The 27,719-nt window shown below is 48.5% G+C and overlaps 1 protein-coding gene across 4 annotated transcripts; it reads right to left on the minus strand.

The window, feature by feature from the left end:
- Znfx1 (zinc finger, NFX1-type containing 1) lies at nucleotides 1-27,693 on the minus strand. 4 transcript variants are annotated; one of them, NM_001389271.1, is given in 14 exon segments: nucleotides 1-3,344; nucleotides 4,634-4,729; nucleotides 4,948-5,058; nucleotides 7,587-7,732; nucleotides 8,063-8,217; nucleotides 8,565-8,704; nucleotides 10,517-10,764; nucleotides 13,749-13,863; nucleotides 14,452-14,601; nucleotides 15,560-15,708; nucleotides 17,342-17,473; nucleotides 19,892-21,679; nucleotides 24,694-24,788; nucleotides 27,562-27,693. In NM_001389271.1, coding segments are annotated over 13 exon segments (5,724 nt in total). In that variant the 5' UTR covers nucleotides 24,755-24,788; nucleotides 27,562-27,693; the 3' UTR covers nucleotides 1-911.
- Between the last annotated feature and the right edge of the window lie 26 nt (nucleotides 27,694-27,719).

A 27,719-nucleotide genomic window follows, 5' to 3' on the forward strand; every position in this document is an offset into this window, starting at 1 on the left:
TAGGTTTTTTCAATCATTTTTATTAATTGGCTTTATAGGTTAAAGTGCATAGTAAAGACAAAAAAAGGAAATGCATACATAAGAAAGGGGCTTTCCTAGACAACATTAGAAAGGACCTGAGATGCCTACGTCTGTTCTAAGAACATGGAAAGAGATGCAGATGCAGGCAGTGGGCCTGGAGTCGGCCTGCAGAAGCTGCTGGCATGCTAACCCTGCCCAGGCAGAGGCCGGGAGGGAGGGTGCCTGGATAGACTCACAGGCGGTGCTGCTGACACTGAACCTGCACACAGCACCCCACAGAACCTCTCCTACAGACACACATACCCACCCCTGCTATTTGAGTGCAAGTTTCAGGAGGGTGCAGGGGTCACTCAGCTGTGTCTGCTATGAAGCCCCACCACACTGGGGACAGTGACTATATAACTGGGAAGAGAGTTGAAGTGTCTGTCACAGGTCTCCATCTCCAGGAGGGCAGGAGCCCGAGGAGTGGATGCCTGGGTGCTTGTGCTCCTTGAAGGTAAAGTGGTTCCTAAAGCTCTCTGGGCTGCACTTAACTACAATGGAAGTTAGTATGCAGGCCAGGGCCTGGACATGAGAAGCGGTGCCCACTGGGCACGCGCAGAAGTGCTGACCATGCCAGGCCCCAATTTCCCTAACAACGGGTGGAGGTCAGTTGCTCCCAGGAGTCAGACTTGCTACAGTAGAGGAGCTGAGAATTGTGGGCTCTGCTCAGTGCTGGGGGTAAAGTGCTTACTCTAGCGCAGGGTACATCTAGAATCACATGTGGGCAAGCCCTAAAAGTGGATCCTTAAACAAGTGCGAAGACTAAGGACACTAATAAACTGGTTCCTCCACAGGGGAGCCAACCCTGGCTCTGAGGTGGCAGGGCAAAAGGCTTGGGGTGCCATCTTCTACATCATCCTGTGGATCTCAAAGTTCATCAGGTTGTTGGCTGTGTCAGACCAGGCAGGGTGCTGGGCTCCATCCATCTCAGGGGCAAGGTGGTTGCTCCTCTCCAGAGTATGATTTTCACCACCAATCACCTCCTGGCACTCAGGACAGGTACTCCTCTGCATGGCTCCCCCACACTCAGTAATTACATAGATGTGGCCATTGGGGCACTTGAACCAATGGCCACGAGGAACACCCAAGGCAGTGACAATCTGCACACGTTCCTCCTCTGAGATGCCCAGGCCAGAGCAGGGAAGGGTGGTTTTCAGAGCATCCATCTTCTTCTGCACAAGTTGTTCATCTTCCTGGGTAAACTTACATGTTTTTTCGAGAATATTCCGGATGCTGGAGACCTCTTCTGCTATGCTGCCTTTCACCTCTGTGATCTTGCAGCGCATCAGAAGGTTCACCAAATAGGTCAGCCTCTGGATTTCGCTCTGCAGGTCACTCAACTCCTGACTGCTGAAGCCCAGGCGCCTCCTGGCCAGCCACTCGTGGACCTGTTCAAGGCGAGTCCTCACCTTCTGCCGTTCTAGTTGATGCACCTTCTCCAGGGACCCCTCCAGGTTGGCCAAGTGGTCATAGAAGCTGATAGAATTCTCCACAAGGCACAGGTCCTTCACTGAAAGGTTTTTCTGGGTCAGCTTCTCTTGAAGTATTAGGAATTCTTCAGGCCGCAGCTGGTGGAAGAGGGTCTTGCTCTTCAGCAGGGCCTTAAGTCGCTCCTGGCTGGCTGCGATCTCTCCTGCAGAGCCCTGGATCTTTTCCTTGACGGTTTCTATCTCTTCCAGCCGCTGCTTGATGCTGGTCCCATACCTCAGGTTTTTGCGGATGGGCACCTGACAAATGGGGCAGACTTTCAGCTTGATGGCAACTTCATCATCCTTCTGCTCGTTCATGTAGCGATCCAGGGCTTGTACCTCAAAGATGTGGCTACAGTCTTCCAGCTGCACAAAGCGGGCATCAGGCTCATCCTCAAAGCCAAAAAAGATTTGGGTGACCTCATCCAGGTGGCAGACACGGCACTTCCTTGGACATGGCTCCCCACACAGACCAATGCAAGGGTGGCCGCAAGCCAGCAGCTTAGTACAAGGCACGTAGCATGGGGGCCGGTTACAGGGCTCTGAGCAGAGTTTGGTGCATTGGTAGTGCTGGCAGCGCCAGGTGCAGGGCTCCACACAGGGGCTGCACAGCTCCCCACACTTCTTCTTGCACTGGCTGTGGACACAGCGGTTCTGACATGTTCGCTGGCAGGGCGGGCACTCGCCCATGCAGGGCTCCTGGCACTTGTGTGAGCACACGAGCAGGCGCTTACATGCCTGTTGACAGCGCTCATGGAAGCGCCCTTCAAAACAGCTGTGACAGGAGCCTGGGCAAGCATGGCCACAGTCTAGGGTAGTGTCACACTTGGTGGTACACTTGACTGGCAGCCCGTATTTTAGATCTTCCACCTGGCCACACTTCACCAGTTGACTGTGCCCACAGTTAAGTTTTACGGTGACCTTTTCTGGACATAGCCGCACACAATTCTCACCACAGAGGTGGCTGCATCTGTGGCCACATCTTAGTACCTTGGAGCAAGGCTCCTGGCAACAAAAATCTGACTCTGACACTGAACAAGGGACCATCTGTTTGTGGCCACACTTAAGGATGATTTTGGGCACTTTCACCTGACAAGGCTGACACTCTTGGAAGCAAACATTTGGGCACCGGTGCCCATCCTGGCAGATGACTTTCTGGCACGGCTTCATGCACTGGAACTCCTTGTGGGAGGAGTCATATGGGTGGCAGGCCCTTGTGCACACATGCCCACAGGCCAAGCGGAACTCACAGGGCAGGCTGCAGCCTCCTTCTGGTACTTTCTGGAAGTCAGAAGCTTTGGATACAAGTGTGTGGGTCTCAGGGTGGTTTTGGCAGCAGAGGCGGAGGGATGGGCCTATTTGGTGGTTCTCTCGCAGGGTGTGGATGATCCTGCTCCACAAGGGCACCTTGGCCAGCATCTGCATGTTCCCAATGCAGTACATCCCCTTCTTGGCCCGGGACAAGGCTACACAGATGCGGTTGGGAATCTGGAGGAAGCCCACCTTGCCCTCTTGGTTGCTCCGCACTAATGAGAGGAGAATGACGTCATTCTCTTCCCCTTGGTACTTGTCCACTACATGGACCTTGATGCCAGCAAACGTCTTGACAGGCATGAGTTTGCGCAAACAGAAGAGCTGCCCAGTGTAGGTGGTGAGGATGGTGATCTGGGAGGGCAGGTACTCCTGGCACAGGAGGTACTGGCACAGCTCCACCACAAAGTGTGCCTCATGCTGGTTCTGGTGACTTTTGCCTTCTTGGATTTCCTGTTCAGGAAAGTTGTGCTCCACAAAGAAAAGGTTGGAGGAGACCCCCTGAAAAATAAGGCAGCAGCACATCAGACCCCCTCGTGCTTTCCTCTTCCTGTCAGCACTGGGGCAGAACCCAGAGCCTCATCCATGCTGTGTGCACCCGCTGCACCTCTGAGCTCCACCCCAGCCCTTGGCACTTCTGTTTCTCATCTCCTGGACGCTGACCACTGACCCACAGGAAGAGCCTTTGCGCTTTCTGTGCCGTCTCAGTTCACCTCTGCAAAGTGCTTTATCTTAGGCCATGGCACTGAGCTGGAAAATAATTAACCTGTCTTTGTTTTCCAAGTACTGGATCACCTGTCATGGCCAAGGGGACAGCAGTGCTGGTTGCCGAGGAAGCAGCAGGTGTCCGCAGCACTGTGGTGCTGACTGGTGCACACAGAGCCCTGCGCAGAGTCCGGCTCAGGGACAGGGCAGGAGCCATTGCTCTCTCCACTGCGGACTACAGCATCAGGATCTCTTGCTGACTGACTTGTTCAGGCCCACACAGATGCTAAGTGCCAAGACTGAGATTCAAGCCAGGTCGAGATCCACTGTCTCCACCCCATTCCCATTCCTCCTCCTAAGGCTTAGTAGTCCTGACTGGCTTTATTCCCATTTTCCTTTTTACAGCTTCTACTTCTGTTTTAATGTATATAACATATATGATATATATTATACATATATGAGTGCTCCATCTGCATACAGAGCCTTTATGCCAGAAGGGGGCACCAGGTTGGGGCTCACCAGGTTGTGAGCCGCCATGTGGCTGCTAGGAATTGAGCTCAAGACCTCTGAAAGAGCAGCCAGTGCTCTTAGCCTCTGAGCCATCTCTCCAGCTCCCTCTATTTTTATTCTTAGTTATTATTTGTACGTATGTGTGTCCATATGTGGTTATGTTCATCTGAGTGTGGACCAGAAAATGCAGAGAGACCAAGAGAGAATCAGTGTTGGATATGGAACTGGAGTAAAGGCAGTTGGGGGACCCAGTGTGGGTGCTAGAAGCTGAACTTGGGGCCTCTGCAAGAGCAATGCACTTTCTCTGAGACGTAGCTGTCTACTATGGAACTCTTGCTGTCCAGGAACACGCTGTATAGACAAGGCTGGCCTCAAGCTCACAGAGCTCCACCTGTGTCTGCCTCCCGAGTGCTGGGCTAATGGTATGCACCACCACGCTGGCTTCAGGACACTCTTCAGCGCTAAGCTAGCTCTCCAGCCCATCTACTACTTTCAGAGGCTTTTTTTTTCTCCTAAGGAAGGAAACCTCCTAGGCTGCTGACACCATCAGAGATGACCAGGTAGGTCAGACTGACCTTAATCTGCTCATACTTGAGAACAGAAGGATGGTTCTCCAGATCCTGGTAAATGTGGGGGGTCAAAAGGCGGGCGATCTCAGGACGCATGCGGTGCTGAAATGACAGGTATCATTAGGAACAAGTACCAGACAAAGGGCCATTTGCTGGAGGCGATGGTACCAGCAGGAAACCTACAGAATTAACACTGTAATGGTTTCAGACAGTATTTCTGATTGGCTATTTAAGCAATAGCCAGCTCTATTGCTGGCAAGTGGCAGACACCCAGAAGCCTTCTCCTAGATGTTGGTAGCGACACAAGTCCAGTTTCTCACCTGGTAATTCAGACGGACGAAGGGGACGTTCACTTTTACCAGCCGTTCAAACAGGGACACTTCAAGGTTGAAGTTCTTGGCCAGATCATACACATTAGCGCTGGGGCGCAGCTGGGGAGAGAAAGAAGACAGAACTCTCTGGTAGGCACACACTGACTGCCCAGCAGCATGTGTTTCAAGCACCTGTTGGAGGTGGTACTAGCCTAGGTGCTGACAGGTTCAGGACTAATAGTGCCAAAGATCATGAAGAACCCAAGATGACGTAACAGAGAGCTCTAGAGGAGAGAGTCTGGCTAGGCCTCTGCACAGGGACAGCTGAGTTGGCAGCAGGATAGAGGAGGCCGCTGGTCATGCATTCATTTGCAATGCAAGCCATGAGAAGGGGCAGGAAGGATAGCAGTGAATGTAGGCCCTGAGCAAATGAGATGAGGCAGAGACAGAACAAAGCCCACTTCTGATTCTGAGACGGTCTTATGTAGCAGCTTCTAGGCTAGACATGGCTGTGCATGCCCCCATAAACCCACACTTGGGAAGTGGAGGCAAGGGTCAGTGGTATAAAGCCACTCTCAGCTACAAAGCGAGTTCAAGGCTAGCCTAGGCTACACACGATCATCTCAATTGTTATCATCTTGATTTTTAACATCAAGAGTAGTGAGAAGCCCCTGAGGGCTGTAAGAGTGACTTGTATGGACTGAAGAGAGCACTGGCTGCTCTCCAGAGGTCCTGAGTTCAATTCCCAGCAACCACACTGTGGTCCTCTCTTTGGTGTGCCTGAAGATATATGTAAAATAAATAAGTAAATCTTCCTTAAAATAAAGTGGCATGATCTCACTTACTGCGATTTTGAAGTTTTGGCTAATTTGGCTAACTGTGACTGGCTAATTTACTTTTTGTCTTTCTGTTTTTGAAGGCACAGTTTCTCTGTGTAGCTCTGGCTAACTTGAATCTTGCTCTGTAGACCAGGCTAGCTTCAAACTCAGAGACTGCCTGCCTCTGCTTCCCAAGTGCTGGTATTAGAGGTGTGCACCACTAAGAGATGTCGTTTATTGTTTTCTTTGTTTTTGTTTGTTTGTTTTTCTTTTTCTTTTTTTTTTTTTTGGTTCTTTTTTTTGGAGCTGGGGACCGAACCCAGGGCCTTGCGCTTCCTAGGTAAGCGCTCTACCACTGAGCTAAATCCCCAGCCCCGTTTGTTTTTCTTTTAATTCACTTTGGCTCCTTTTCAGAGGACAAACCAAACAGTAGCAAAAATGAAAACAAAAGACATAAGGAACTTTCTATGCAGTTGTTCATGGTGAGAGCTGGAGGGAGGGCTCCACGGTTAAGAATACTGGCTGCCGGGGTTGGGGATTTAGCTCAGTGGTAGAGTGCTTGCCTAGGAAGCGCAAGGCCCTGGGTTCGGTCCCCAGCTCCAAAAAAAAAAAAAAAAAAAAAAAAGAATACTGGCTGCTCTTGCAGGGGACCCAAGTTCAATTCCCAATACTCATGTATCAGCTCAAACCTATCTGTAACCCCAGTCTAAGGGGATCTGTAACTGCAGTCTAAGGGGATCTGTAACTGCAGTCTAAGGGGATCTGTAACTGCAGTCTAAGGGGATCTGTAACTGCAGTCTAAGGGGATCTGTAACCCCAGTCTAAGGGGATCTGTCTAAGGGGATCTGTAACCCCAGTCTAAGGCGATCTGTTGCTCTCTTCTGGCCTTTGCAAGCACTGCAGGTGTGTGACACCGACGCAGGCAAAACACCCATACATACAAAAACAGGACACCGTGTAGGTTAGCTTTGGGCTTCTTTCTTTACAGGTACGTTGAACCAAGCAAGGTGCAGTTTTATAATCCCAGCAGTCTAAGGCAGGAGGATTATAAATTCATGGCCAGGGGCTGGAGAGATGGCTCAGAGGTTAAGAGCATTGACTGCTCTTCCAGAGGACCTGAGTTCAAATCCCAGAAACCACATGGTGGCTCACAACCATCTGTAATGGGATCTGATGCCCTCTTCTGGTGTGTCTGAAGACAGCTACAGTGTACTTAAAGATAATAAATAAATAAATCTTTAAAAAAAATAAATTCGTGGCTAACCTGGTCTGTATGGTTGGGGGAACAGAGCTCAGGGAGGGTAGGGCAATGGCTGCCTAGCATGTGTGGCCCTGGGTGCAATCTCTAGTCATGAGGTTGCAAAGGAAAAGAACACGGTTGCAAGGAAGAGAGCAAGCACCAGTAAGCTTGAGGACTGTTAAATAGAGCGGCCAGGGCTTCTGTTTGTCCTGTCCCCCAAAGAACACCCCATCTCTTAAGAATTCTTGGGCTAGGGGTTGGGGATTTAGCTCAGTGGTAGAGCGCTTGCCTAGCAAGCGGAAGGCCCTGGGTTCGGTCCCCAGCTCCGAAAAAAAGAAAAAAGAAAAAAAGGAAAAAGAAGAAGAAGAAAAAAAAAAAAGAATTCTTGGGCTAGAGAGACGGCTCAGCGGTTAAGAGCACTGACTGCTCTTCCGGAGGTCCTGAGTTCAAATCCCAGCATCCACATGGTGGCTCACAACCATCTGTAGTGAGATCTGGTGCCCTCTTCTGGTATGTCTGAAGACAGTGACAGTGTACTTACATATAATAAATAAATCAATCAATCATAGAAAAAAAGAATTCTTATGTACCTGCTGGTGGTCCCCGATCAGAATAAGATGCTGGCAAGCTTTGCTTAGTGTGGCAATGGTATGGGCCTCAAGAACCTCGGCAGCCTCTTCCACAATGACGATCCGAGGCTCCACCTGCTGCAGGATCTGGCGGTACTTGGCAGCACCTCGAATCAGGAAAGATGAGAAGGTCCTTTGAGCACAAGACCTGAAGGGCCAGTTCTTCTGTACCTTCCCTGGGCTGGTAGAAAACTAAGCCCTTCTGTTCATTGGAGCAGCCACTGAATAAGAGGGTGGGCACTGAGAGGTGGGCACCAAGTGATCCTGAGCTACAAGTCTATTGGTTATGTTGGAGTTTTAAGCTCTGCACCAAGTAGGACAATGTCCCAAGATAAGCGCTGCTTGCAACAATAGCTCTCACCATATTTCTTCATCTGATGGGATAGGGCACCAGGGTAAACTTGGCTTCAACAAGTAAATCCCACCCACCTTCCTACCTGTGGTTGTCATGCCTACAACCTGGGCATCTTTGAGGATATGAAGGTCTTCCTGGAGTCTCAGCTCAGCCATTCTTTCTGCCCAAGTGCGGTACTGGCGTTCATAGCTGAGGATCTTCCGGCGAGTGTCCGACTGGTACATCTGCAGCCACAGTCTGGAGAATGGAGAACCAGGGAAAGGAAACCTTTCTCTGAGTAAACGATGTGCCAGCCAGTTCTTGGTGTGAGCTATAAAACTCTACAGAGTTTACAGGCCACATAGGGAGATGAGAGGTCCAGAATTACAGGGACTGAGAGTTAAAAATGCCCCATAAAGGCTGTGCAGGGTCATCACGATGTAGGGAGAAGTGAGGACGGAGCATGGGACACACTCTGCTATAAAAGCCTCCAGTGTTGTCCTCCTCCTCACTTGAGCCATACGAGGTCCTGCCCAATTAGGAACTAGACAGAACTTCCGTGGGAGGTGACACAGACTGGCCAGGCTTAGGCCCCACACCCATACCTATAGAGCTGCCATCGAGAGCTCAGGTCCAGCTGCCAGACATCCTGGATTGCACTGGCCTCAGCCTCGGTTATGGTGTTCAGTTTGCGAAGTTCAACCTTCACTCTCCTCTTCATTTTCTTTTTCTGGCTGCGCTGAGTCTGCAGACATAAATACCAGGCAAGAGACAGTGAGCAGAGGCCCCATCACACAACAGAGGGATCACCACCCCAGTGAACTCTGTCTCACTCTCCAAACAGCCCTACTCTATCATGGCAACTTGCACAAAGTTCTAGAGAACTGCCTGGATCCCAAATCTGACTGTCCTGACTGTTCTCTTTTTTTCTTTTTTTTCTTTTTTTTTTTTTCTTTCGGAGCTGAGGACCGAACCCAGGGCCTTGCGCTTGCTAGGCAAGCACTCTACCACTGAGCTAAATCCCAACCCCTGTCCTGACTGTTCTCAAGAGGTGTGACCTAGGGTGCTGGCTGTGGGCGTGGCAATGTGAAGAGCCCTCGGAGGGACCTCCACTGGCCAGCAATGACAAGGTCATCATGACATTTTCTGACAGTGTGTTTGAACCATGCCCGTCCTTCCCTTTTGCTGCTACTCCTGTCCAGACTCACTTTGACAACCATTTCCTTCTAAAGTGGATGTGAACCAGCAAAATAGAGGACCCTGGGCTCCTGCTGAATGCTTTCTGGGCCATTGCCTAGGAGCTGGTGTTTGATACAGGGTCTGCCAAAGACCTGCTGCAATAGTCCTCACTCATAGTATCGTATCCCTTCTGGATCTGTCACTGAATGAGGCTACAAGATTTCATGAGGACTGGCATAAACTGATTTCACCACATTAAAGGCCCCTGAAAGAGTAAGAGTTGAAGTCAGTCTAAGGCAGTGGGAAAGTTCCACCGAAAACCTCCACGCACAAAGACCCCTCCCTTCCAGGGAGTAGTTAGTTCCTATGACATAACTACAAACCAAACTGTCAAACAGAGCTACCTGTGACTCCCAACCATCCCCCCTGGAAAGTCCAGAATGGTCCACTGATCACAAGTCAGCTTGGAGGTCACTTTGTCCCATCAATAATCCCTGCCTAGTTACCAACTGTTTGGATTCTGCCCCAATTGTTTGCAAGGTATATAACTCCCTGTCAGAGTCTGCTCGGGGCCATCTCCCCTTGAAGTGGGAGGACCCCGACATGTTGTAATTAAATTCCTCTTACTATTGCATCGATCACCATCTCCATGAGTCTCATTCCAGAGGTCCTGGAAGAGGTTCAACTCAGACTCACACCCCAACACCAAGTGACACAACAGAGAAGCTCAATACACAGTTTTGAGAACTGGGTTCATTCCTTTGCCCCATACAATACCATTGACCTGAACCAGTAAGGCGCAAAGTCTAAGGTGAAACATTCCTGCAGTCAGGTTGTCCTTAAGAGACCTTCATTCTCAGTAAGGGATACAAATTGGTTTTTGGCTAGCAAGTCTCCGATTGATATAGTAACACATAGTAAATGCTTGACCAAAAGCATGGGAAAGTTTACAGGAGACTAAGTCACACTACCCTGGCTCTAAGACAGGCTTGATTCCAGGGTGACTGGAGGATGAAGTTTGTGACCTGTTTACTCCCTGTCCTCTATCTGCACCGGCTGCACACAGACACAAGGCTGATGAGCTACGTGAGACAGCAAAGCACTGCACTGTGATGTGGTACCCTGGCCCCTGCCTCTCATCTAAGGTGCTCGCTCCTGCCTGGACGCTCCGACCAACCATGGCTTTTCTACCCTCAGGTTACATGCATGATGCTACAGCAGCTGGCTGTGAGGAGGGAGTGATGTAGCAGTAGTAACAGCAATGGCCAAACCCTCCAGAGCCTGCTTCTACCAGCCCAATCCAAGTCTGCCTGGTAAGACTAAGTCCTCTCCTCTATTCTACTGGGGCTTCCCTTCTTAGGGAAGGAAACTGGTTTACCTCCCACTCTTCTGCAGCCTGTTCCGGTCCAGCCGTAGTCCCAGGCACATCCTGGTCCAGTCTCATGGCCAAAAGCATTTTAGCCAACTCCTGGTCTGCCCCGTTCTCTTCCTTCTTTCTTCTCCGGGGTCTCACCACCTCTTCCTCTTCAATCACTCGATCAGCTTGGATCAGGTCCGCTTCCTCCTCAATCTCAATTAGGGAACCCTCCTCTTCCCCTTCTTCCTCCTCCTCCCCTTCTGCCTGGGCTAAGAGAAGAAGCAGGAAGGAAAGGGACACCTGTAAGAGCTCACACACAGGACAAGCTCGTGCCACTAAGCAGTCCTGGGATGGAAGTGGGACGAATACAGGGACAGGGACTTAATGCTTTCTGTACGTGCATTTGTTACCTTTTATCAAGTTTTAAAAATCATATAAGGGCTGGAGAGATGGCTCAGCGGTTAAGAGTACCAACTGCTCTTCCAGAGGTCCTGAGTTCAATTCCCAGCAACCACATGGTGGCTCACGACCATCTGTAATGGGATCTGATGCCCTCTTCTGGTGTGTCTGAAGACAGCGACAGTGTACTCATATACATTAAATAAATAAATTTAAAAAATCATATAAGGGGCTGGGGATTTAGCTCAGTGGTAGAGCGCTTACCTAGGAAGCGCAAGGCCCTGGGTTCGGTCCCCAGCTCTGAAAAAAAAAAAAATCATATAAAAGGTGGCTCTTTTTGGGGGGAGGGATTGTGGACACAGAGTGTCACCGCATAATCCAAAACTTAGTATGTAGACCAGCCTAGTCTCAACCTGTCAGAGATCTGCCTGACTCTGCTTCCTGATGCTGGAATTTAAAGGTGTGCACTGCCAGATCCAGCCAAAAAAATGTTTTTTGTTTTCTATTTTAAGAGAATTATTCTGCATAGTCTTGACTATCCTAGAACTTGCTCTATAGACCAGGCTGGCCCTTGAACTCACAGAGGTCTGCCTACCTCTGCCTCTCAAGAATGCTGGGATTAAAGGTGTGCGCTACCACCCAGCTATCCAAAGGTGCCTTTTAAAGAAAGTTTTAACTATATCAATTAGAAAAATGAGGGTAAATAAAATTTAAGTGTGAAATTTATTTTATTATTTTTTTAAAGATTTATTCATTTATTATATATCAGTACACCGTAGCTGTCTTCAGACACACCAGAAGAGGGCATCAGATCTCATTACAGATGGTTGCGAGCCACCATGTGGTTGCTGGGATTTGAACTCAGGACCTTTGGAAGAGCAGTCAGTGCTCTTAACCACTGAGCCATCTCTCCAGCCCCCCGTGAAATTTATTTTAAATGTTTATTCATTTAATGTATATGAGTGTATTGTAGCTGTCTTCAGACACACTAGAAGATAGTGGGCATAGGGGCCCACTGTGAGCCACCATGTGGTTAAACTCAGGACGCCTGGAAGAGCAGTCAGTGCTGTTAACTGCTGAGCCATCTCTCCAGCCCTATTTTTTATTTTTTAATGTGTCTTGCTTGCATATATGTCTGTGCACCACAAGTATGCCTGACGTTGGTGCAGGATTCCCTGGGCTAGACAGTTGTGAGCTGCTACGTGGGTGCTGGGAACTGAACCCTCTACGAGAGTAACCCATGATCTTAACTGCTGAGTCATCTCTGTTGTCCCCCCACGCCCTCGAGAGGGTTTTGTTGTGTTTTGTTTTGTTTTTGTTGTGTGTGGCCTGGGCTAGCCTTTGATTTCTGAGGGCTAGGATTATAACTGTGCACAACCATATATTAAATTCTCTGGTTTCTTTTTCTTTCTTTTATTGTTTTATTTTTTCTTGAGACAGGGTTACTCTGCATATCCCTGGTTGTCCTGGAACTCACTCTGAAGACCAGGTTGGCTTTGAACTCTGAACTTTGAAGATTTTCCTGCCTCTTCCTCCCGAGTGCTGGGATTAAAGGCGTGCACCACCACTGCCTGGCTTCTCCAGTGTTTTTGTTTGTTTTTGTTTTTAATTTATCTTTATTATTATCAGTGTATATGTATGCATGTGTATGTTTGTGTGTGTGTGTGTGTGTGTTTTCTTTTTTCTTTTTCTTTTTTTTTTCCGGAGCTGGGGACCGAACCCAGGGCCTTGCGTTTGCTAGGCAAGGGCTCTACCACTGAGCTAAATCCCCAACCCCTGTGTGTGTGTGTTTTAAGACAAGTTCTCACACTGCCCAAGCTAGCTTTGCAGTTATAATAGAGTTGGGCTGTTTTCTTTTCTTTTTTTTTTTTTTTTTTTTAAATCTGCCTGAGGCTATATTGAAGAGGTTGGCAGGGGAGATTTCTTTTTTTTTTTTTTTTTAAGATTTATTTATTTATTATATATGAGTACACTGTAGCTGTCTTCAGATACACCAGAAGAGGGCATCGGATCTCTTTACAGATGGTTGTGAGCCACCATGTGGTTGCTGGGAGTTGAACTCATGACCTCTGGAAGAGCAGTCGGGTGCTCTTAACCGCTGAGCCATCTCTCCAGCCCTCTTTTCTTTTTTTTTAAAGATTTACTTGACTTTATTTATATGAGTACACTGTAGCTGTCTTCAGACACACCAGAAGAGTGCATGGGGTCCCATTAGAGATGGTTGTGAGACATCATGTGGTTGCTGGGAATTGAACTCAGGATCTCTGGAAGAGCAGTCAGTGCTCTTAACCTCTGAGCAATCTCTCCAGCCCGGGCTGTTTTCTTATTCTTTTATTTTCTCTCTTTTTTTTTTTTTTCTTTTGAGACAGGGTCTCTCAACAGCCCTGGCTGTCCTGGAACTTACTATGTAGACCAGGATGGCTTTGAACACACAGAAATCCTTCTGCCTGTGTCTACCTAGTACTGGAATTAAAGATGTGTGTCACTATCCCTGGCTTGAAGTTATTATGTAGGTAAGGATGACCTTGAACTTCTGATCCTCCTGCCTGTACCTCCTGAATCCTGGACTTATAGGCATGTGCCTCCATGCCTGGTTTCAGGGTGCTAAGGATGGAACCTACCTACAGCTTTGTACATGCTAGGCAAGCAGTCAGCTGTAATGCTTTAGTTTCTAACAAGCACTTCCCATGTGTGTACTGTCTAATTTTACTCATCAGTCTGGGCCTTGCTCTCCTGTTAAGTCTTCTGCTGACTGATGCAGTCTGTCAAGTGTGGACACTGCATTTTGAGTGAGGTTGTTCTGGCTTTCACCATACTCCAGCTGACGGTGCCCTGGGTCACATGACCCTCTCACCTGTGTTCTCAGGCCCTGCTGGAGACGCACTCTGAGTGAAGGAACCCACACCAAGCCCCAGCCATTCGACTATCATGGAATGTTTTGAGGGCTGCACACAGAGCCAGTCAGCATCCTGCAAAGGAAGAATTGTCAGGCATGAGAATTCTGGGACAACCAGAATGAAGACAGTGTCTCTTCAAAGGATTTTAAAGTCTTTCCTGGGCTGGAGAGAGGGCTCAGAGGCTAAGAGCATTGACTGGTCTTCCATAGGTCCTGAGTTCAATTCCCAGCTACCACACGGTGGCTCACAACCATCTGTAAGGGGATCTGATGCCCTCTTCTGGTGTGCATGAATTCATATAGGTAGAACACTAGATACACAGTGAATACATAAGTCTTTAAAAAAAGAAAGAAAAAAGGACGACATAAAATTCTTTCTCGAGGGTAAATCTCAAGAGTATGTTCTTGCTTAGTTTGTATGAAGCCCTGGGTTCTAACCCAAGCATAGAGAACCTAAACCTTAAATCTTACAGTTCAGAGGCTGCTGGTTCAAACCCGGCTGGTGGACCACAGAGCCTCATTCCTGACCAGGGCTCTCAGCTGCTTATCACAGGAGGAAACTGGTCCCCACAATAGCACAGGTCTGCAAACAAGTAAGGCTCTGGACTGTGGCTTCTGCCAGAGCTGCCACCATGGGCTGAGCATCCTCGGGCAGCCCTACCTGCACGGGTCCATTCATGAGGCTTTCCCAGTGCTGGGGAGCGATGTACTTCTCCAGGTGCTGCTCCCGAAGGACACCATGCATGGTGCATTCCAGGGTCTGGGCCCCCACCTGAAGCTTTTGCTCTGACTCCTTCATCTCTGTCACAATCTGCCAAGAACAGAAAGACGCAATGAAGAAACATTCTCTCCTAAAGTCAGCCTCTGCCCTGAGAGAAAATAAAGTGGAGAAAGGAAAATCAAGGAGGAGGAATAAGTAAACAGACCAGCCAACAAACCTGTTTCTCAAGTACATTGTGGTCCTGGGGCCCAAGGACTAATGCTCAACAGCCTAGCCATTCAGTAAGCAGGGTGAGCAGAAGACAGGGGAGAGCAGGCCCAGGCTCTCTGGTCAGACATCAAGCCTCACAGTCTCTTTTCTCTTTGATGATAAGGTCAGAGAGATTGTTTTCTCCATGTGTTTAAGACACAGGTTCTTGGGGCTGGGGATTTAGCTCTGTGGTAGAGCGCTTACCTAGGAAGCGCAAGGCCCTGGGTTAGGTCCCCAGCTCCGAAAAAAAGAACCAAAAAAAAAAAAAAGACACAGGTTCTTGCTACATTGTCCAGGCTGGTCCCAAAGTTCTAGTTTAACCAATCTCTCCTGCCTCAGTTTCCCTAATAGCTGAGAATAAAGGTCTGTGTCACTGTACCTCGTTGTGATTGTATTGGGCACCCTGCTCAGACAGACACTTCCTAGCTGAGGCCTGAAGACGCACACCTTTAGTCCCAGCACTCAGGAGCAGAGGTAGGCAGATCTCTGATTAGAGGTTAGCCTGGTTTACAAAGTGAATACTAGGACAACAGAGGGTACACAGAGAAAACTGGAAAAACCAAGATGCTTCCCAGCGAGTAGGCTAAGTGTTCTAGGTATATGGAGGAAGCAGACTGAAGGTCCTAGTAGGGGCAGGAGAGGAGCTTTCTCACCCTTTGTCTTGGGCACCAAATGATGGGCAGGATGAAATGCCAGAAGGACGCTGGGTCCTTCAGAGGGCTATGGAGCCTGCCGGGAAGCAGTCACTATGCTCCGTGGTCCCTCACCCTAATCCAGCTAATCCAGGACTATGACTCACATTCATATAGGCCCTTCGCAGGTGCATGGGCAGGGTGCGGCGGAATTCCCGCTTGTTCCTCAGCTCCCTCAGGGTGAACTGCTTCAGGATCTCACTGTTGCTCCTTCCACCCACTCGCACAATGCTGGTCTTCTGACACCCGTAGATGCCTGTAAAGTAGCGTGCGATATCTGAAGTGAGCATTGTGTGTGTAGGACCTTATCTCACCTGGTGTCTTAGGGGGCAAACTTGTGCTTCTGGGATATTCACTCCACTTGTGTAAGCTACAAGGACAATGTGGGCTGCTGTGCATGGAGTGCAGTGCTTAAGAGCAGGGCTGTGGACCTGGACAAACGGATAGAGGACTCTGGCTTTAACAATTAGTGTTGCACGGCATGAGCGAGCCAGTAAGGCACTGAGCTGGCCGCTCACTCTGTGTACAAGCTGGATGCAGGACTGTCGTCCTTGTGTGGTTACGGTCTGGATAAGCAAAGAGTCCATTTCTGCAGCACAGAGCGGCAAGCAGTGAGCACATGTGACCCGCTCCACACGTGTAATGGCTGCTTCTAAGCTGGAGACAGCTTCTGACTTGCTCTCCTGTCTCACACTCTGGCTCTTTAAACCACTTACTCCAGCAGCCATAGCTCTAATATTGAAGGACCTGCTACTGCAGTAAATGCACGGACAGGACCTGAGCTGGCCCCTGCGTGGGGTCCACAGGGGGTTACGCAGGGGCTTACGCAGAGAAATGCAGAGAACATTTCAATTAAAGGAGAGCAAACTTATTTACTCACTGGGCCAAACTGTATTAAACATATTTTATCTTTCTATGTATATGACTGTGTCAACAGGAGTCCATGGGGACAGAAGAGGGGGTCTGATCCCCTGGAGTTGGTGTTACAGGCAGATTGAAAATGTGTTCAACATGGGTGCTGGGAACTGAACTCAGGTCCTGTGGAAGAGCACCAGGCACTCTCAGCCACTCAGTTACCTCTTCAGCCCCTAATGAGTATTTTGTGTATGTGATCAATATGTTGTGAAAAGTCAGTAAGAACGTTTCCAGCCCTTAATGTTTATAGTTCACGGCCCAGCACAGACCAAAATCAGCCAACCATGGGGCTGCAGAGACAGCTCAACAGTTATGGTCACTGGCTGCTCCTCCAGAGGACCTGGGTTTGACTTCCAGCACCACACGACCGTACATAACTTCAGTTCCAGGGGGTCGGACACCCTCTTCCTGTCTCTGACAGCACTATGCATGCATGTGGTACACACATACATGCAGGCAAACAGCCAAGTTTCAGTTAATATTTCATATATTAAATATTTAATATGTCATGTATAAAACACAAAATAAATTAATCTCTAAATTTGTCTTTAAAAAATACAAAAAGGAAAAGAAAAAGAAAAGAAAATGAAGGGCTGGAGAGATGGCTCAGCGGTTAAGAGCACTGACTGCTCTTCCAGAGGTTATGAGTTCAATTCCCAGCAACCACATGGTGGCTCACAACCATCTGTAATGGGATTTTTAAAAAGATTTGTTTATTTATTACATATGAAGGAGACAGGGCCCAGGGACTGGGAAGCAGAAACACAGATGCAGAGGAGAGCAGATCAGCCAGCCCTGCTGTCGGGGTGAGGGCTGTGCACACAGATGAGAAAGCTACAGAGGTTGCAGATGTTTGTGTGCGCGCACGCACCTGAGGTTGGAGCCCAGGGCCTTGTGTCACTGAGGAAGTACTCCACCACTGAGCTAGTCTCCAACCCCAGTAGAAAATGATTTTGTCAAAAGACATTCATTACCTTCTAGAAACTGGTCCAAAGCATGATTAGTATAACATACGACCAAGATGGGGAACTTCTGGGCACTGATTTGCCAAACAGACTTATTGGTCAGAAGGGCCTGAACAATTTTTAGACCCACATAAGTCTTGCCTAGAAAATAGGGAAAAGACAAGTTACAGAATGTACGCTTGTGTCAGTTTAACATCTCACTCCCTAACTTAAATGGTAAACAAGTGTGTAGTTCAAGTCTTAATAAACATATTTATCTGAAGTTTTCCTACAGAGAGAAAACACAGACACCGGATTTCAAATACCAGTCCACTATCTGCTTAAAAACATTCTCATTAGCCAGATGTGGTAGCACATAACCTGTAATCTCAGTGCTTGGAAGGCAGAGACAGGAGGATTGCTGTGAATTGAAGCTAGCCTGGACTACATAGTGAGCCTGTCTTATAAAACAGAAGTATTCATCCTTCTTCCTTGAGAATACTTTAGAAGACAAAGAGGCTTTTATAATCTCCAGATCACGCCTTCTCCTTTCCACATCCTCCTTACAAAAGCTGCTGACTCCTGTCTGTGCTGGATACATCGCTTACGAGATGGGGACTGTGGCTACTACCTATTGTCTGCCTTAGTGGACCAAGACTCTGCCTCCCTGTCATTGCAGGATGCTGGCATCAGAGCCCACACTTTGTAAGAGGGGTAATAAATGGGTCAGAGCGACTACTAATTCCTGTGGAGAGAGTGTGGGTGCTGCCCAGGATAGGCCTCAACTCCTCCTGTCTCAGTCTCCCAAGCAGCTGGAGTAGAATAGGTATATATTGGTATATATTTTTAAAAGTCTATTTGTGGGGGCTGGAGAGATGGCTCAGCGGTTAAGAGCACTGACTTCCACCTCTTCCGGAGGTCCTGAGTTCAAATCCCAGCAACCTCAGGTGGCTCACAACCATGTCCTCTACTGGTGTGTCTGAAGACAGTGACAGTGTACTTATATATGATAAATAAATAAATCTTAAAAAAAAAAAAAGGAAGGGACTGGGGGGTAGCAGGAGGGAAGCAGTGACTTTTAAAAATGTGAGCTATTTCTTTTCTTTTCTTTTTTTTTAAGACTTATTTCTTTATTTTATGGATATGAGTACACTGTAGCTGTCTTCAGACACACCAGAAGAGGGCATCAGATCCCATTACAGATGGTTGTGAACCATCATGTGGTTGCTGGGAATTGAATTCAGGACCTCTGGAAGAGCAGTCAGTGCTCTAACCGCTGAGCCGTCTCTCTGGCCCCGAGTTCTTATTTCTTAAAAAGACAACACTAAAGTTAGTGAGCCAGAAAACTTCACATCTCAGATGAACAAAATCCAGTATCAGGTGGCTTGGCCTGAAAAGTCTGCTTCACCCAGACCCCAGGACTGGCCCCCTGTCCTCCTCGACTCTGCTCTTGCCTCCATCACAGCAGCCCTTCTTATCAGAAAGAGATTTTCTATTCTGCTCCATGTCTGTGGGTTTTGGGGTGGGGGGTGGAGGTGGGGGGTCGAGGTAGAGATGTAGTTGCAGGCTGGTCTTGAACAACAACAGAAAAAAAAAATCCCCATCTTCTTGTTTCCACTTCCCATGCCAGCAAAACATTTTGCTTTTTAAAGATCTCCCTGCGTAGCTTGGCTGTCAGGGGACTCACTCTGCAGACAAGTTTCACAGAGATCAAACTCAGAGAGATCCACTGGTCTCTGCCTCTTGAGTACTAGGACTAAAAGTGTGAGCCATCAGGCCTGGCCTAATTTTAAAAACAAAAATCATGAATTGCCCTCACTTACCAAGACTCTGCAGACCTGCTTCTGCCTCCTTGCCTGACTGGGCACTGCTTTGGGGAGTGACTTTAGCAGTCTCTGCAGAGCTGCTTGCATATGCGGAAACTCAAAGCACAGACAAGCTCGGCTATGTCTTGAAATACAAAGGTACCCACAGCGCAGGGATAAACACCGTCAGACGGAGCCCAAGGAACCACAGCTACTGCTCCAGAGTAGGGTCAGAGTGCCTGTGGGGGTCCTGTGAGCAGCAGAGAGAGGAGCCAGGCCGCTCCAGCTCCATCCAGGCTGCCCATGCTCAAGTCCCAGGTCTGCTCACTGTGTGAGCTTCAAAGCATCTCACAGCTCTTAAGTGAGAGGAAGTTTACCCTTTCTTTGACTTAGCTTTTCCATCTGCAAGAAGATTTTCCTTACCAAGCAGGGCTATTGTCACGACACAGTGACCAGGCACATGTAAAGCAAGGCAAATGGTGCTTGGTATGTCTACTATAATTATATACTTGATGGTACTTAGTTTAAGAGAGCACAAAGCCAACAAACCTTTGGAAGAGAAGATGCACCTCTCTTACCCCAGCAGTCCTCTTGTGAACTTGAGATTCTGATCCATCAGCATCTTGCCTATGGTCCCCACTGGGAATTACTGTAAGTGGCTAGGCCACAAGCGAGAGTCATTGCATTTCAGGGAAATATTTCTAAACGAGGCACGCCAGACACCTGGAGCAAAATCTCCCTGTGTGACGTCGCTGTCTCGGAGATATTCTCTTACCTGTTCCCGGAGGTCCTTGGATGATAGCCAGCTCCCTTGTGAGGGCGAATTGTAAGGCTTTCATCTGGGAGTCATCCAGATTCAGGGCTTCTTTGACTGGCCACTGGCTAAAGTCTAAGACATTAATCTTAGAACGTCTCAAGACCTCGGCCCCTCTCAGAGACTTCCTAATGGCTGAGGGATTCTCAATTAGGGGGGTGAAATCGTATTTGCCACCCATTAGCAAGTACCTTGGTTCCCTCACATAGGAGTCACACTCCACAATGTTCCTCTGGAAGGGGACATCTTCCTCCTGGACCTCTTGTAGTCCTTCCAGGACATGCCGGTAAGCCTCAAAGTAGGCTGTTGTCTCTACCATGAGGAAAGAGTCAGAGGGTTGGACATCTGCAAGCAGCTGCTGGCTCTGCTCGTTGAAGCACAGCTGGACAATTCCTTGGCAGAGATCTTCATGCTCTCGGTTTGAAACGGTGGCAAAAAGAAACGTCTCAAAGTTGTCCTTGGACATGCACACTAATGACCCATACAGTAGTCGCTTGGAATTCTGCCAGCGAACAAACTTCAGGGGCTTTGTGTCAAACTGCACTTTGTACACGATGCCTGATGCTGAGCACATGGGGGTGATAATCCTGGCATCAAAGTAGATTCGGATGTCATCGAACTTCCTCTTCCTCAGACACTGGTCCTCGAAGCTCTGTAGAAGCTTCAAAATGCCTTCCCGAAGGGGCCTAACAAAATCCTCTCGCAGGAGGCGGAAGTGAGTGTCGAGGTAGACAGCGGTGCTCTCGTATTTCCCGGAAATGATGTTGGGGCGAAGGAAGGGCCTTTCATCCAAGTGCACCTCATTGTAGGTGGGGTAGATGGGCATGGCCCGGTAGCTCTCAACCTCGCCTTCTACCTCCGCCTGCACTAGCGTGTAGGTGTCCACTCTCAGAGTGCCCTCGCGCCTCTTTTCCTGCAGGTGTTTAATGATGGCCTGCACCTTTTCCAAATTCTTCTCTGTCTCCTCTTCTATGTCAACCCCAGAGGCTCTCAAAGCATTAAGAGAGGTTGGCAGTAGAGAGATGAGCATGGAGGTTTCCTGCACAGAACTGGCAGGGAAGACACTGACAAGGTCCTGGAGGAGGGAGATGATATTGCTTATGTGTTCTGGGTACTGGTTCCGAATGTCAGGGACAGGCTCAGTGATCATTCCCACCACATAAGCTGGCAGGCAGACTCTGAGGAACTTTGAGTTGTTCAGGATACCCAGCACATGCAGGATGCTCTGACGGTCTATCCTGGAGCTGCAAGCCTTCCGGAGAACTTGGCAGATCAGCTGAAGGAAGCTGGGCTTCATGTAAGAATGAGAAAGCAGCTCCTTGAGCCCTAGGCTTGTGGCAAGCGTGATGGCCACCTCAGAGGGCTCTTTCTGCAGGAGGCTCTCCAGGAACTTGTAGCCCAGTCTTTTTGTGTGCTGTGGCTGCTCTGCTGGCTTCTGGAGTGGGGTGTGCCACTGCTGGAAACTGTCACTGGACCATGGTGGTCTGTGGTTCCTACCCTCCTGGTCGTCATTTCTCCTCCTGGTATCATTCTGGCTTTGTCTCTGGTCTCTAGCTTCATCACTGGTATGCCCTTCATGGTTTCTTCTTCCCTGATGTGGGTTCCTGCCCATAGCCCTAAATCTCTCCTCCCTCTGTCGGAAAGGAGCAGCATGGTTGCTGGCCCTAGGATGCCTTCCAGCATGGTTGGTGGCTGCTGGGTTATTGGCTTGATTTCTAGCTCTTGGTGGTACTTCTCCATCTATAGGACCTAAACACAATGGGAATATTGGGTGAGCACAGAGTCAAGGAGTAATGATGTCCGATGAGACAACAATGAACACACTTTCATCTTCCACAACAAACAAGCAGCTCGGACTTTGCTTAGAGATTAAAGTTTCTTGCCAAGGGTTGAGAGGGTGATAGCTTAGCAGTTAAGAAGACACACTGTTCTTCCGGAGATTAGTTCCCAGCACCCACACTAGACAGTACAAAACTACTCTGACTTCAGCTCCATGGGGATCAATGCTTCTGGCTTCTGCAAGCACATGCACACACGTGCCCTTAACACAGAGAGTTAAAAATTCCTGAGTTTTATTTTTTCAGAACAGTCTGACTGTGTAGACCTGGCTGTCCTGGAACTCACTCTGTAGACCAGGCTGGCCTTGAACTCACAGAGAACCACCTGCCTCTGCCTCCCCAGTGCTGGGATTAAAGGTGTGTACCACACTCAGATTATTAATTTTTTAAAGTTTCTTATCAAATTATATAATAAATAAAATATAGAACGACAGAGTCAGTCAGGTGTGGTGGTTCCTATCTGTTATCCTCAGAGACTGAAGCAGATCATTCAAGGCCAACTTGGATAGCATCCCTTCTTAGAAGCTAGCTTGAGTTTCATGGCAAGAGCTAGTGTGTGAGTGTGTGTGTGTGTGTGTGTGTGTGTGTGTGTGTGTGTGTGAGAGAGAGAGAGAGAGAGAGAGAGAGAGATGACTGTGGGACCTGGGGGGGGCGGGGGCGGCGCTGTGGGACCTAGGCAGAGAGAGAGAGAGAGAGAGAGAGAGAGAGAGAGAGAGAGAGAGAGAGAGAGAGAGAGAGAATGAGAATGAATCGTGAGCAGGCTATAGGACCTAGGCAGTGGCGGTATACTTGTCTTGAACGCATGAGGCCCTGCATTTTACTACAAGGAAAAATGATTATTATTGCCGTATAGATCATGAAGAGACTGTTCCTGAAAGATTCAAAAGAAAAACTGAATGTGCACCTGATGAGCACCTGGTACGTGTTGGAGAATGTTATTTTATTTCTTGCTGGTGCCTAACTTTCAGACGGTTCTAGTTTCTGGCCAGCACAAAAAGTCAGAACACAAGAGTCAGCAGTGAGGCTTGATCACTTCCTCACTGTGGAGCAGTTTCTTGGCTTCTAAGTGTTTGGCTGTTATAGATAAAATGTTTATAAAATGTCAGGTAAACACTGCCAATGTATGTCTCAATGTTTCATGTAGACTTAATCAGAGGAAATTTATTTTAACCCACATAAAAATTTTAGAGTGCTTGGAGCTATTCTTGGGTCTATCTTGTGATTATGCGTCTCCTCTGCTACGAAACTCTCATTTGCTACAAGGCCAAGTGGAATAAAACACGAAGGAAACACTACCTGACTTTTACCCTGCAACAGGAAATGAAGTGTGAATGGGAAAGAGGAAGGCAGTGCCTCCCCCTTCCAAGACGTTTTTTATTTTTGTGGCTAATCCGCAGACTGTGGAAGAGAAGGCAGCATGAACTCCAGTTTCCTTATCGGAAAATGAAAACTGAAACCTGAAACTCGAACTGAACTTTCATTCAGGAAACTGAAAATCGAAACCAGTCATTTCCCAGCTCCCCCAACCCCCACACTCACAGGGGAGCAGCACCCTGTGCAGGCTCCCTCAGACCCTTTCCTCTCCTCTACAAAGACTCTAGAACTGACCTCAGCAGAGTGGTGTGATTTGCAAAACACAGGTTGCTCACAACCTGACAGTAGAAGTTAGGAAAGCTACAAATATATGTAATACTTAAGATTTCAGATGCCTGGCCTCGCCAGGCAGTGGTGACACTTAAGAGGCAGGGGCAGAAGCAAGCAGATCTCTCTGAGTTCAAGGCCACAGAGTGAATTCCAGGACAGCAAGGATGACTCACAGAGAAACCTTGTCAATGAAAATACCACTTAAATGGCTTTTTGGTTATTTTGTTTGTTTGATACAGGGTCTCACTGTGTAATCCTGGTTGGCCTGCAATTCACTACACTACACTGACTTAAAACACAGAAATTTGTTTACCTCTACCTTTCTGCTGCTGGGATTAAAGAAGTGTGCCACCTACTAGTCCTTTTTTTTTTTTTTTTAAATTGGAAACAGGCTCTAATCCTGTAACCCAATTTGGCCTCTAATTTTAAAAAAAAATATTACTATTATTATTATTGTTGTTGTTGTTTTATATATACGAATGTTTTGACCACATACGACTATGCACGTGCATTAATTTTCATAAAATGTTAACGTCTTGGATTTTATTAACTTAAGAAATTAGAGCATTACATTTTACTAAGTTGTCAATGAATTAAAAAAAATTTCAAGGTCAGTGAGATGTCTTAGTGATGAGGGCACTTGCTTCCCAACCCTGAAAATCCTGAGTTCTGTCCTCAAGACCACATGATGGAAAGAAAAACCCAACTCTTATGAGAAGTCCTCTGTACACACACACACACACACACCATTAAACACTAATGTTACTGGATGTCTTTTGAATTTCCTAATGATGCTACTGGAGATTAGAAGCAGCTTGTATTGGACAGCCCTGCTGCAAACCACCAGTCAGTTTGTTTCTCCTACCCCACCACTTGTGGCAGGAACCAAACAAGAGCCTTGCACAAGGCTAGTGCCCTGCCGCTGAGCCACACGGTTTCTAAGCCCTGGTTTCTAAGACGCGGTTTTGCTATGGGACCTTAATCTCACTGTTCAGCTGGCCTCAATTTCTCAACTCTCTTCTCTCTGCTGGAGTGACAGGCCTATTATTCCACCACAGTACCATTTGCAGCTCTCCTAGGGAGACCAGGCTAGCCTCAAACTTAGGTCTGCCTGCCTCTGCCTCCCAAGTGCTGGGATTAGAGGTGTGTGCTACAGCCGCCGCCGCCGCCGCCGCCACCACCACCACCACCACCACCACCACCATGAAAAGAATTCCTTATTAATTGAGACACAGGTCATCTCAGGTGGGCCTCTCCTCACTGGGTAGAAACCCTGCTTACCTCTGTGGTTGGTAGGGGGATTCCTGGGTGTGGCCTCCAGATGAGGTCTTCTGTCTTCCATGTCTGAGTCTCAGGAGTTCTGCCGCATTCGTTACCTGTAACCGCACAGTCTGAGAGTCAAGTACAGCTAATACCCAAACACTATGAAGCCAGCCCTTCTGCCTTTATGTTAATGATTTATTAACAAAGGGTAACATGCAGATTCTAATCACAGGGCACAAGCACTCAACCTTGCAGATTCCCAGTCATGACGAAAACTCTAAACTTGAGCTCACAATTTAGGCGATTCCAAGGGACCCAATCCTGGCCTCCTTCACTTGCTTGGGGGCAGACGAGTGTGTCATCAACTCCCAAAATACTGTTTGGTTTGCCTTCAGCCAGGATATTTAATCCTCTGCGTAGGTTTCGTTTCCTTTCTTACAAAATGATTGCTGGGGCAAAAGGAATACAAGTGTGGGGGTTGGGGATTTGGCTCAGTGGTAGAGCGCTTGCCTAGCAAGCGCAAGGCTGTGGGTTCGGTCCCCAGCTCCAAAAAAAAAAAAAAAAAAGGAATACAAGTGTGCCAATCCAAAACCACACCAGCCAGCTGCAGGGTGCATGCCCCGAATCTCACTCAGCAACTGGGAGGTGGAGGCAGATGGATCGGGTAGTAAAGAGTACTTGGGGGGGGGAGGGGGCTGGAGAGATGGCTCAGTGGTTAAGAGCACTGGCTGCTCTTCCAGAGGTCCTGAGTTCAATTCCCACCAACCACATGGTGACTCACAACCATCTGTAATGGGATCTGATGCCCTCTTCTGGTGTGTGTGAAGACAGCTACAGTGTACTCATATACATAAAGTAAATAAATATTCTTTAAAAAAAAGAGCACTGGGGCTGGAGAGATGGCTCAGCAGTTAAGAACACCCGACTACTCTTCCAGAGGTCCTGAGTTCAATTCCCACCAACCACATGGTGGCTCACAACCATCTGTAAAGAGATCCGATGCCCTCTTCTGGTGTATCCGAAGACAGCTACAGTGTACTTATATATAATAAATAAATAAATCTTTAAAAAAAAAAAAAAAGCACTTGGGAAAGTAGAAGCAGGAAGATCAGAAACTCGAAGACAGCCTCCACTGAGCCTGAGGCCAACATGGACTCTATGAGACCCCGCTTCAATAAGCACACACACAAGGGCTCAGGGCCTTACTGGGCATTTTCATGACATGGCAGTTGACAGGTTCCTGCTCCCTCCCACTAGAGAATAAGTGAGCTCTTAGCATTCTTGTTGCCTTTCTTCTGTCTTGACGATTTCTGATGCTGGGTGAAGAGGAAGCCCCTTCAGGGAACTTCTCAATAGAACTCATCCTGTGGATGCAGGGGGGTGGGGTGGTGGTGACTCAGTTCTCAGCAATAGGATTGACTGTCCTCACAGTTTTAAAATATTCATAGTTGGAAACCGTGAATAGATTTGGCATTGTATGAGAGGTGGCTTTTATTCTTATCAGAAAAAAAAAAAAAAAGAGTCCCTTCTCTTCCCACTGGGAATATTTTTGTGGTGTCTTTTCTCCTCATCTTACCAAACCCTGTTCTCATGATGCAGGCTCAATGGCTAGTGTTTGTTTTAATTTTTTTTTTCCCCCTGAGAAAATCCCTTCTCCCTCATTTTGGAAAATACTAAAATAGAATGCCAGCAGTGAAAAGTGTAAAAGGAAATGGAAGAAAATAGTGCTAGAAAAGACAAGGAAAGAGGGGGGAGCAGGCAGGGGAGTGGGAGCTTTTTGCTTAGGGTTTTGAGGGAACCAAGGCAAGAGAGCAGCAGATTAGCAAGGGTTAAGCTGTTGCATGGATAACAAGTAAAGAACTCTAATTACAGGGTAAGAAGAAAGAGGATGGAGCAAGAGGTGGCAGCTGGGTTGCAGAGTAAGTTTCAAGTTCTGAAAGAAGTCTCCACACCTCGCATCCCTCAGAGAAACACTGTAAGGTTAACAGAAAGCTGGAAAGATCTGGGGGGAACTTAGAGGTCGGCAGAGCTTAGGGATAGGAGCCCAGGGTGGCTGTGGGAGAAGTGGGGACAGAGATAGGGTTGAGAAATGAAGAGAGTGGGGCTCCGGCGGCTGGGATCAGAGGCAGGACAGGTGTTGTGGGTACACGTGGAGAACTATCATCTATGATGAGCCCAGGGGATGCTAGAGGCGCTCCCAGGAGTGACTGGGTGCTGAGATGAAGGGCTCCTGGGGGAGGGAGGTGATCAGGGTGGTGACAGGTGAACTGAAGAGAGGCAAAGCAGGGTAATGGCAGTACTAGAGGCTCAGGAGGTGCTGGGTGCTGGGGGAGGAGACACCGACTCTGGAGGTGATGGGGGATGCTAAGGAGAAGAGACAGGAACTCTGGGGAGTGATGGTGAGGATGATGGGAAGGAACAGGGATTTAGGGGTGAAGGGGATGCTGAGGAGAGTAAACAGGGACTGGGGAATGGGGCTGCTAACCACGTAGACTTTACTCAGGGAACGATTGGGGGCTGAGGGTAGAGGTGGGAGGACAGGACTCTGGGGGTGGTAAGAAAAAGATCCTGGGGTGACGGGAGATCTCCAGATACTCCGGGGCTATAGGGGAACTGAGGAAAGGGAACAGGGGCTCCGGGGGCTATAGAATTGAGGGAAGGGGACAGGGACTCCGGGGCTATAGGAGAACTAAGGGAAGGGGACAGGGACTCTGGAGACTACAGGAGAACTGAGGGAAGGGGACAGGGACTCCAGGGGTGGTGGGGGCGCTGAGTGGAACAGACAGGGACTCCAAGGCTAACCTGACACCCGGCCCGAGACAGAGCGGGGCGCCGGCGGTCGCAGCGCCGCAGAAGCAGGTGCGAGATAGGGCGGAGGCCACTCACCGGCTCGGGTGCGTCCTCGGCAGGGCTAGAGCTCAGCTCTGGCCCTGGCAGGTCGCGGCCCCGCCCGGCACCGCGAACTTTCGGTTTCCAGTCCCCGCAGCCCCTGGGCGGGGCGAGTAGCCGGGTGGGCGGCCCGGAGGAAGAGGAGGCCGCGCAGG

This window comes from Rattus norvegicus, chromosome 3 (assembly GCF_021556685.1).
Source record: "Rattus norvegicus strain SHRSP/BbbUtx chromosome 3, alternate assembly SHRSP_T2T, whole genome shotgun sequence".
NCBI lineage: Eukaryota > Metazoa > Chordata > Mammalia > Rodentia > Muridae > Rattus > Rattus norvegicus.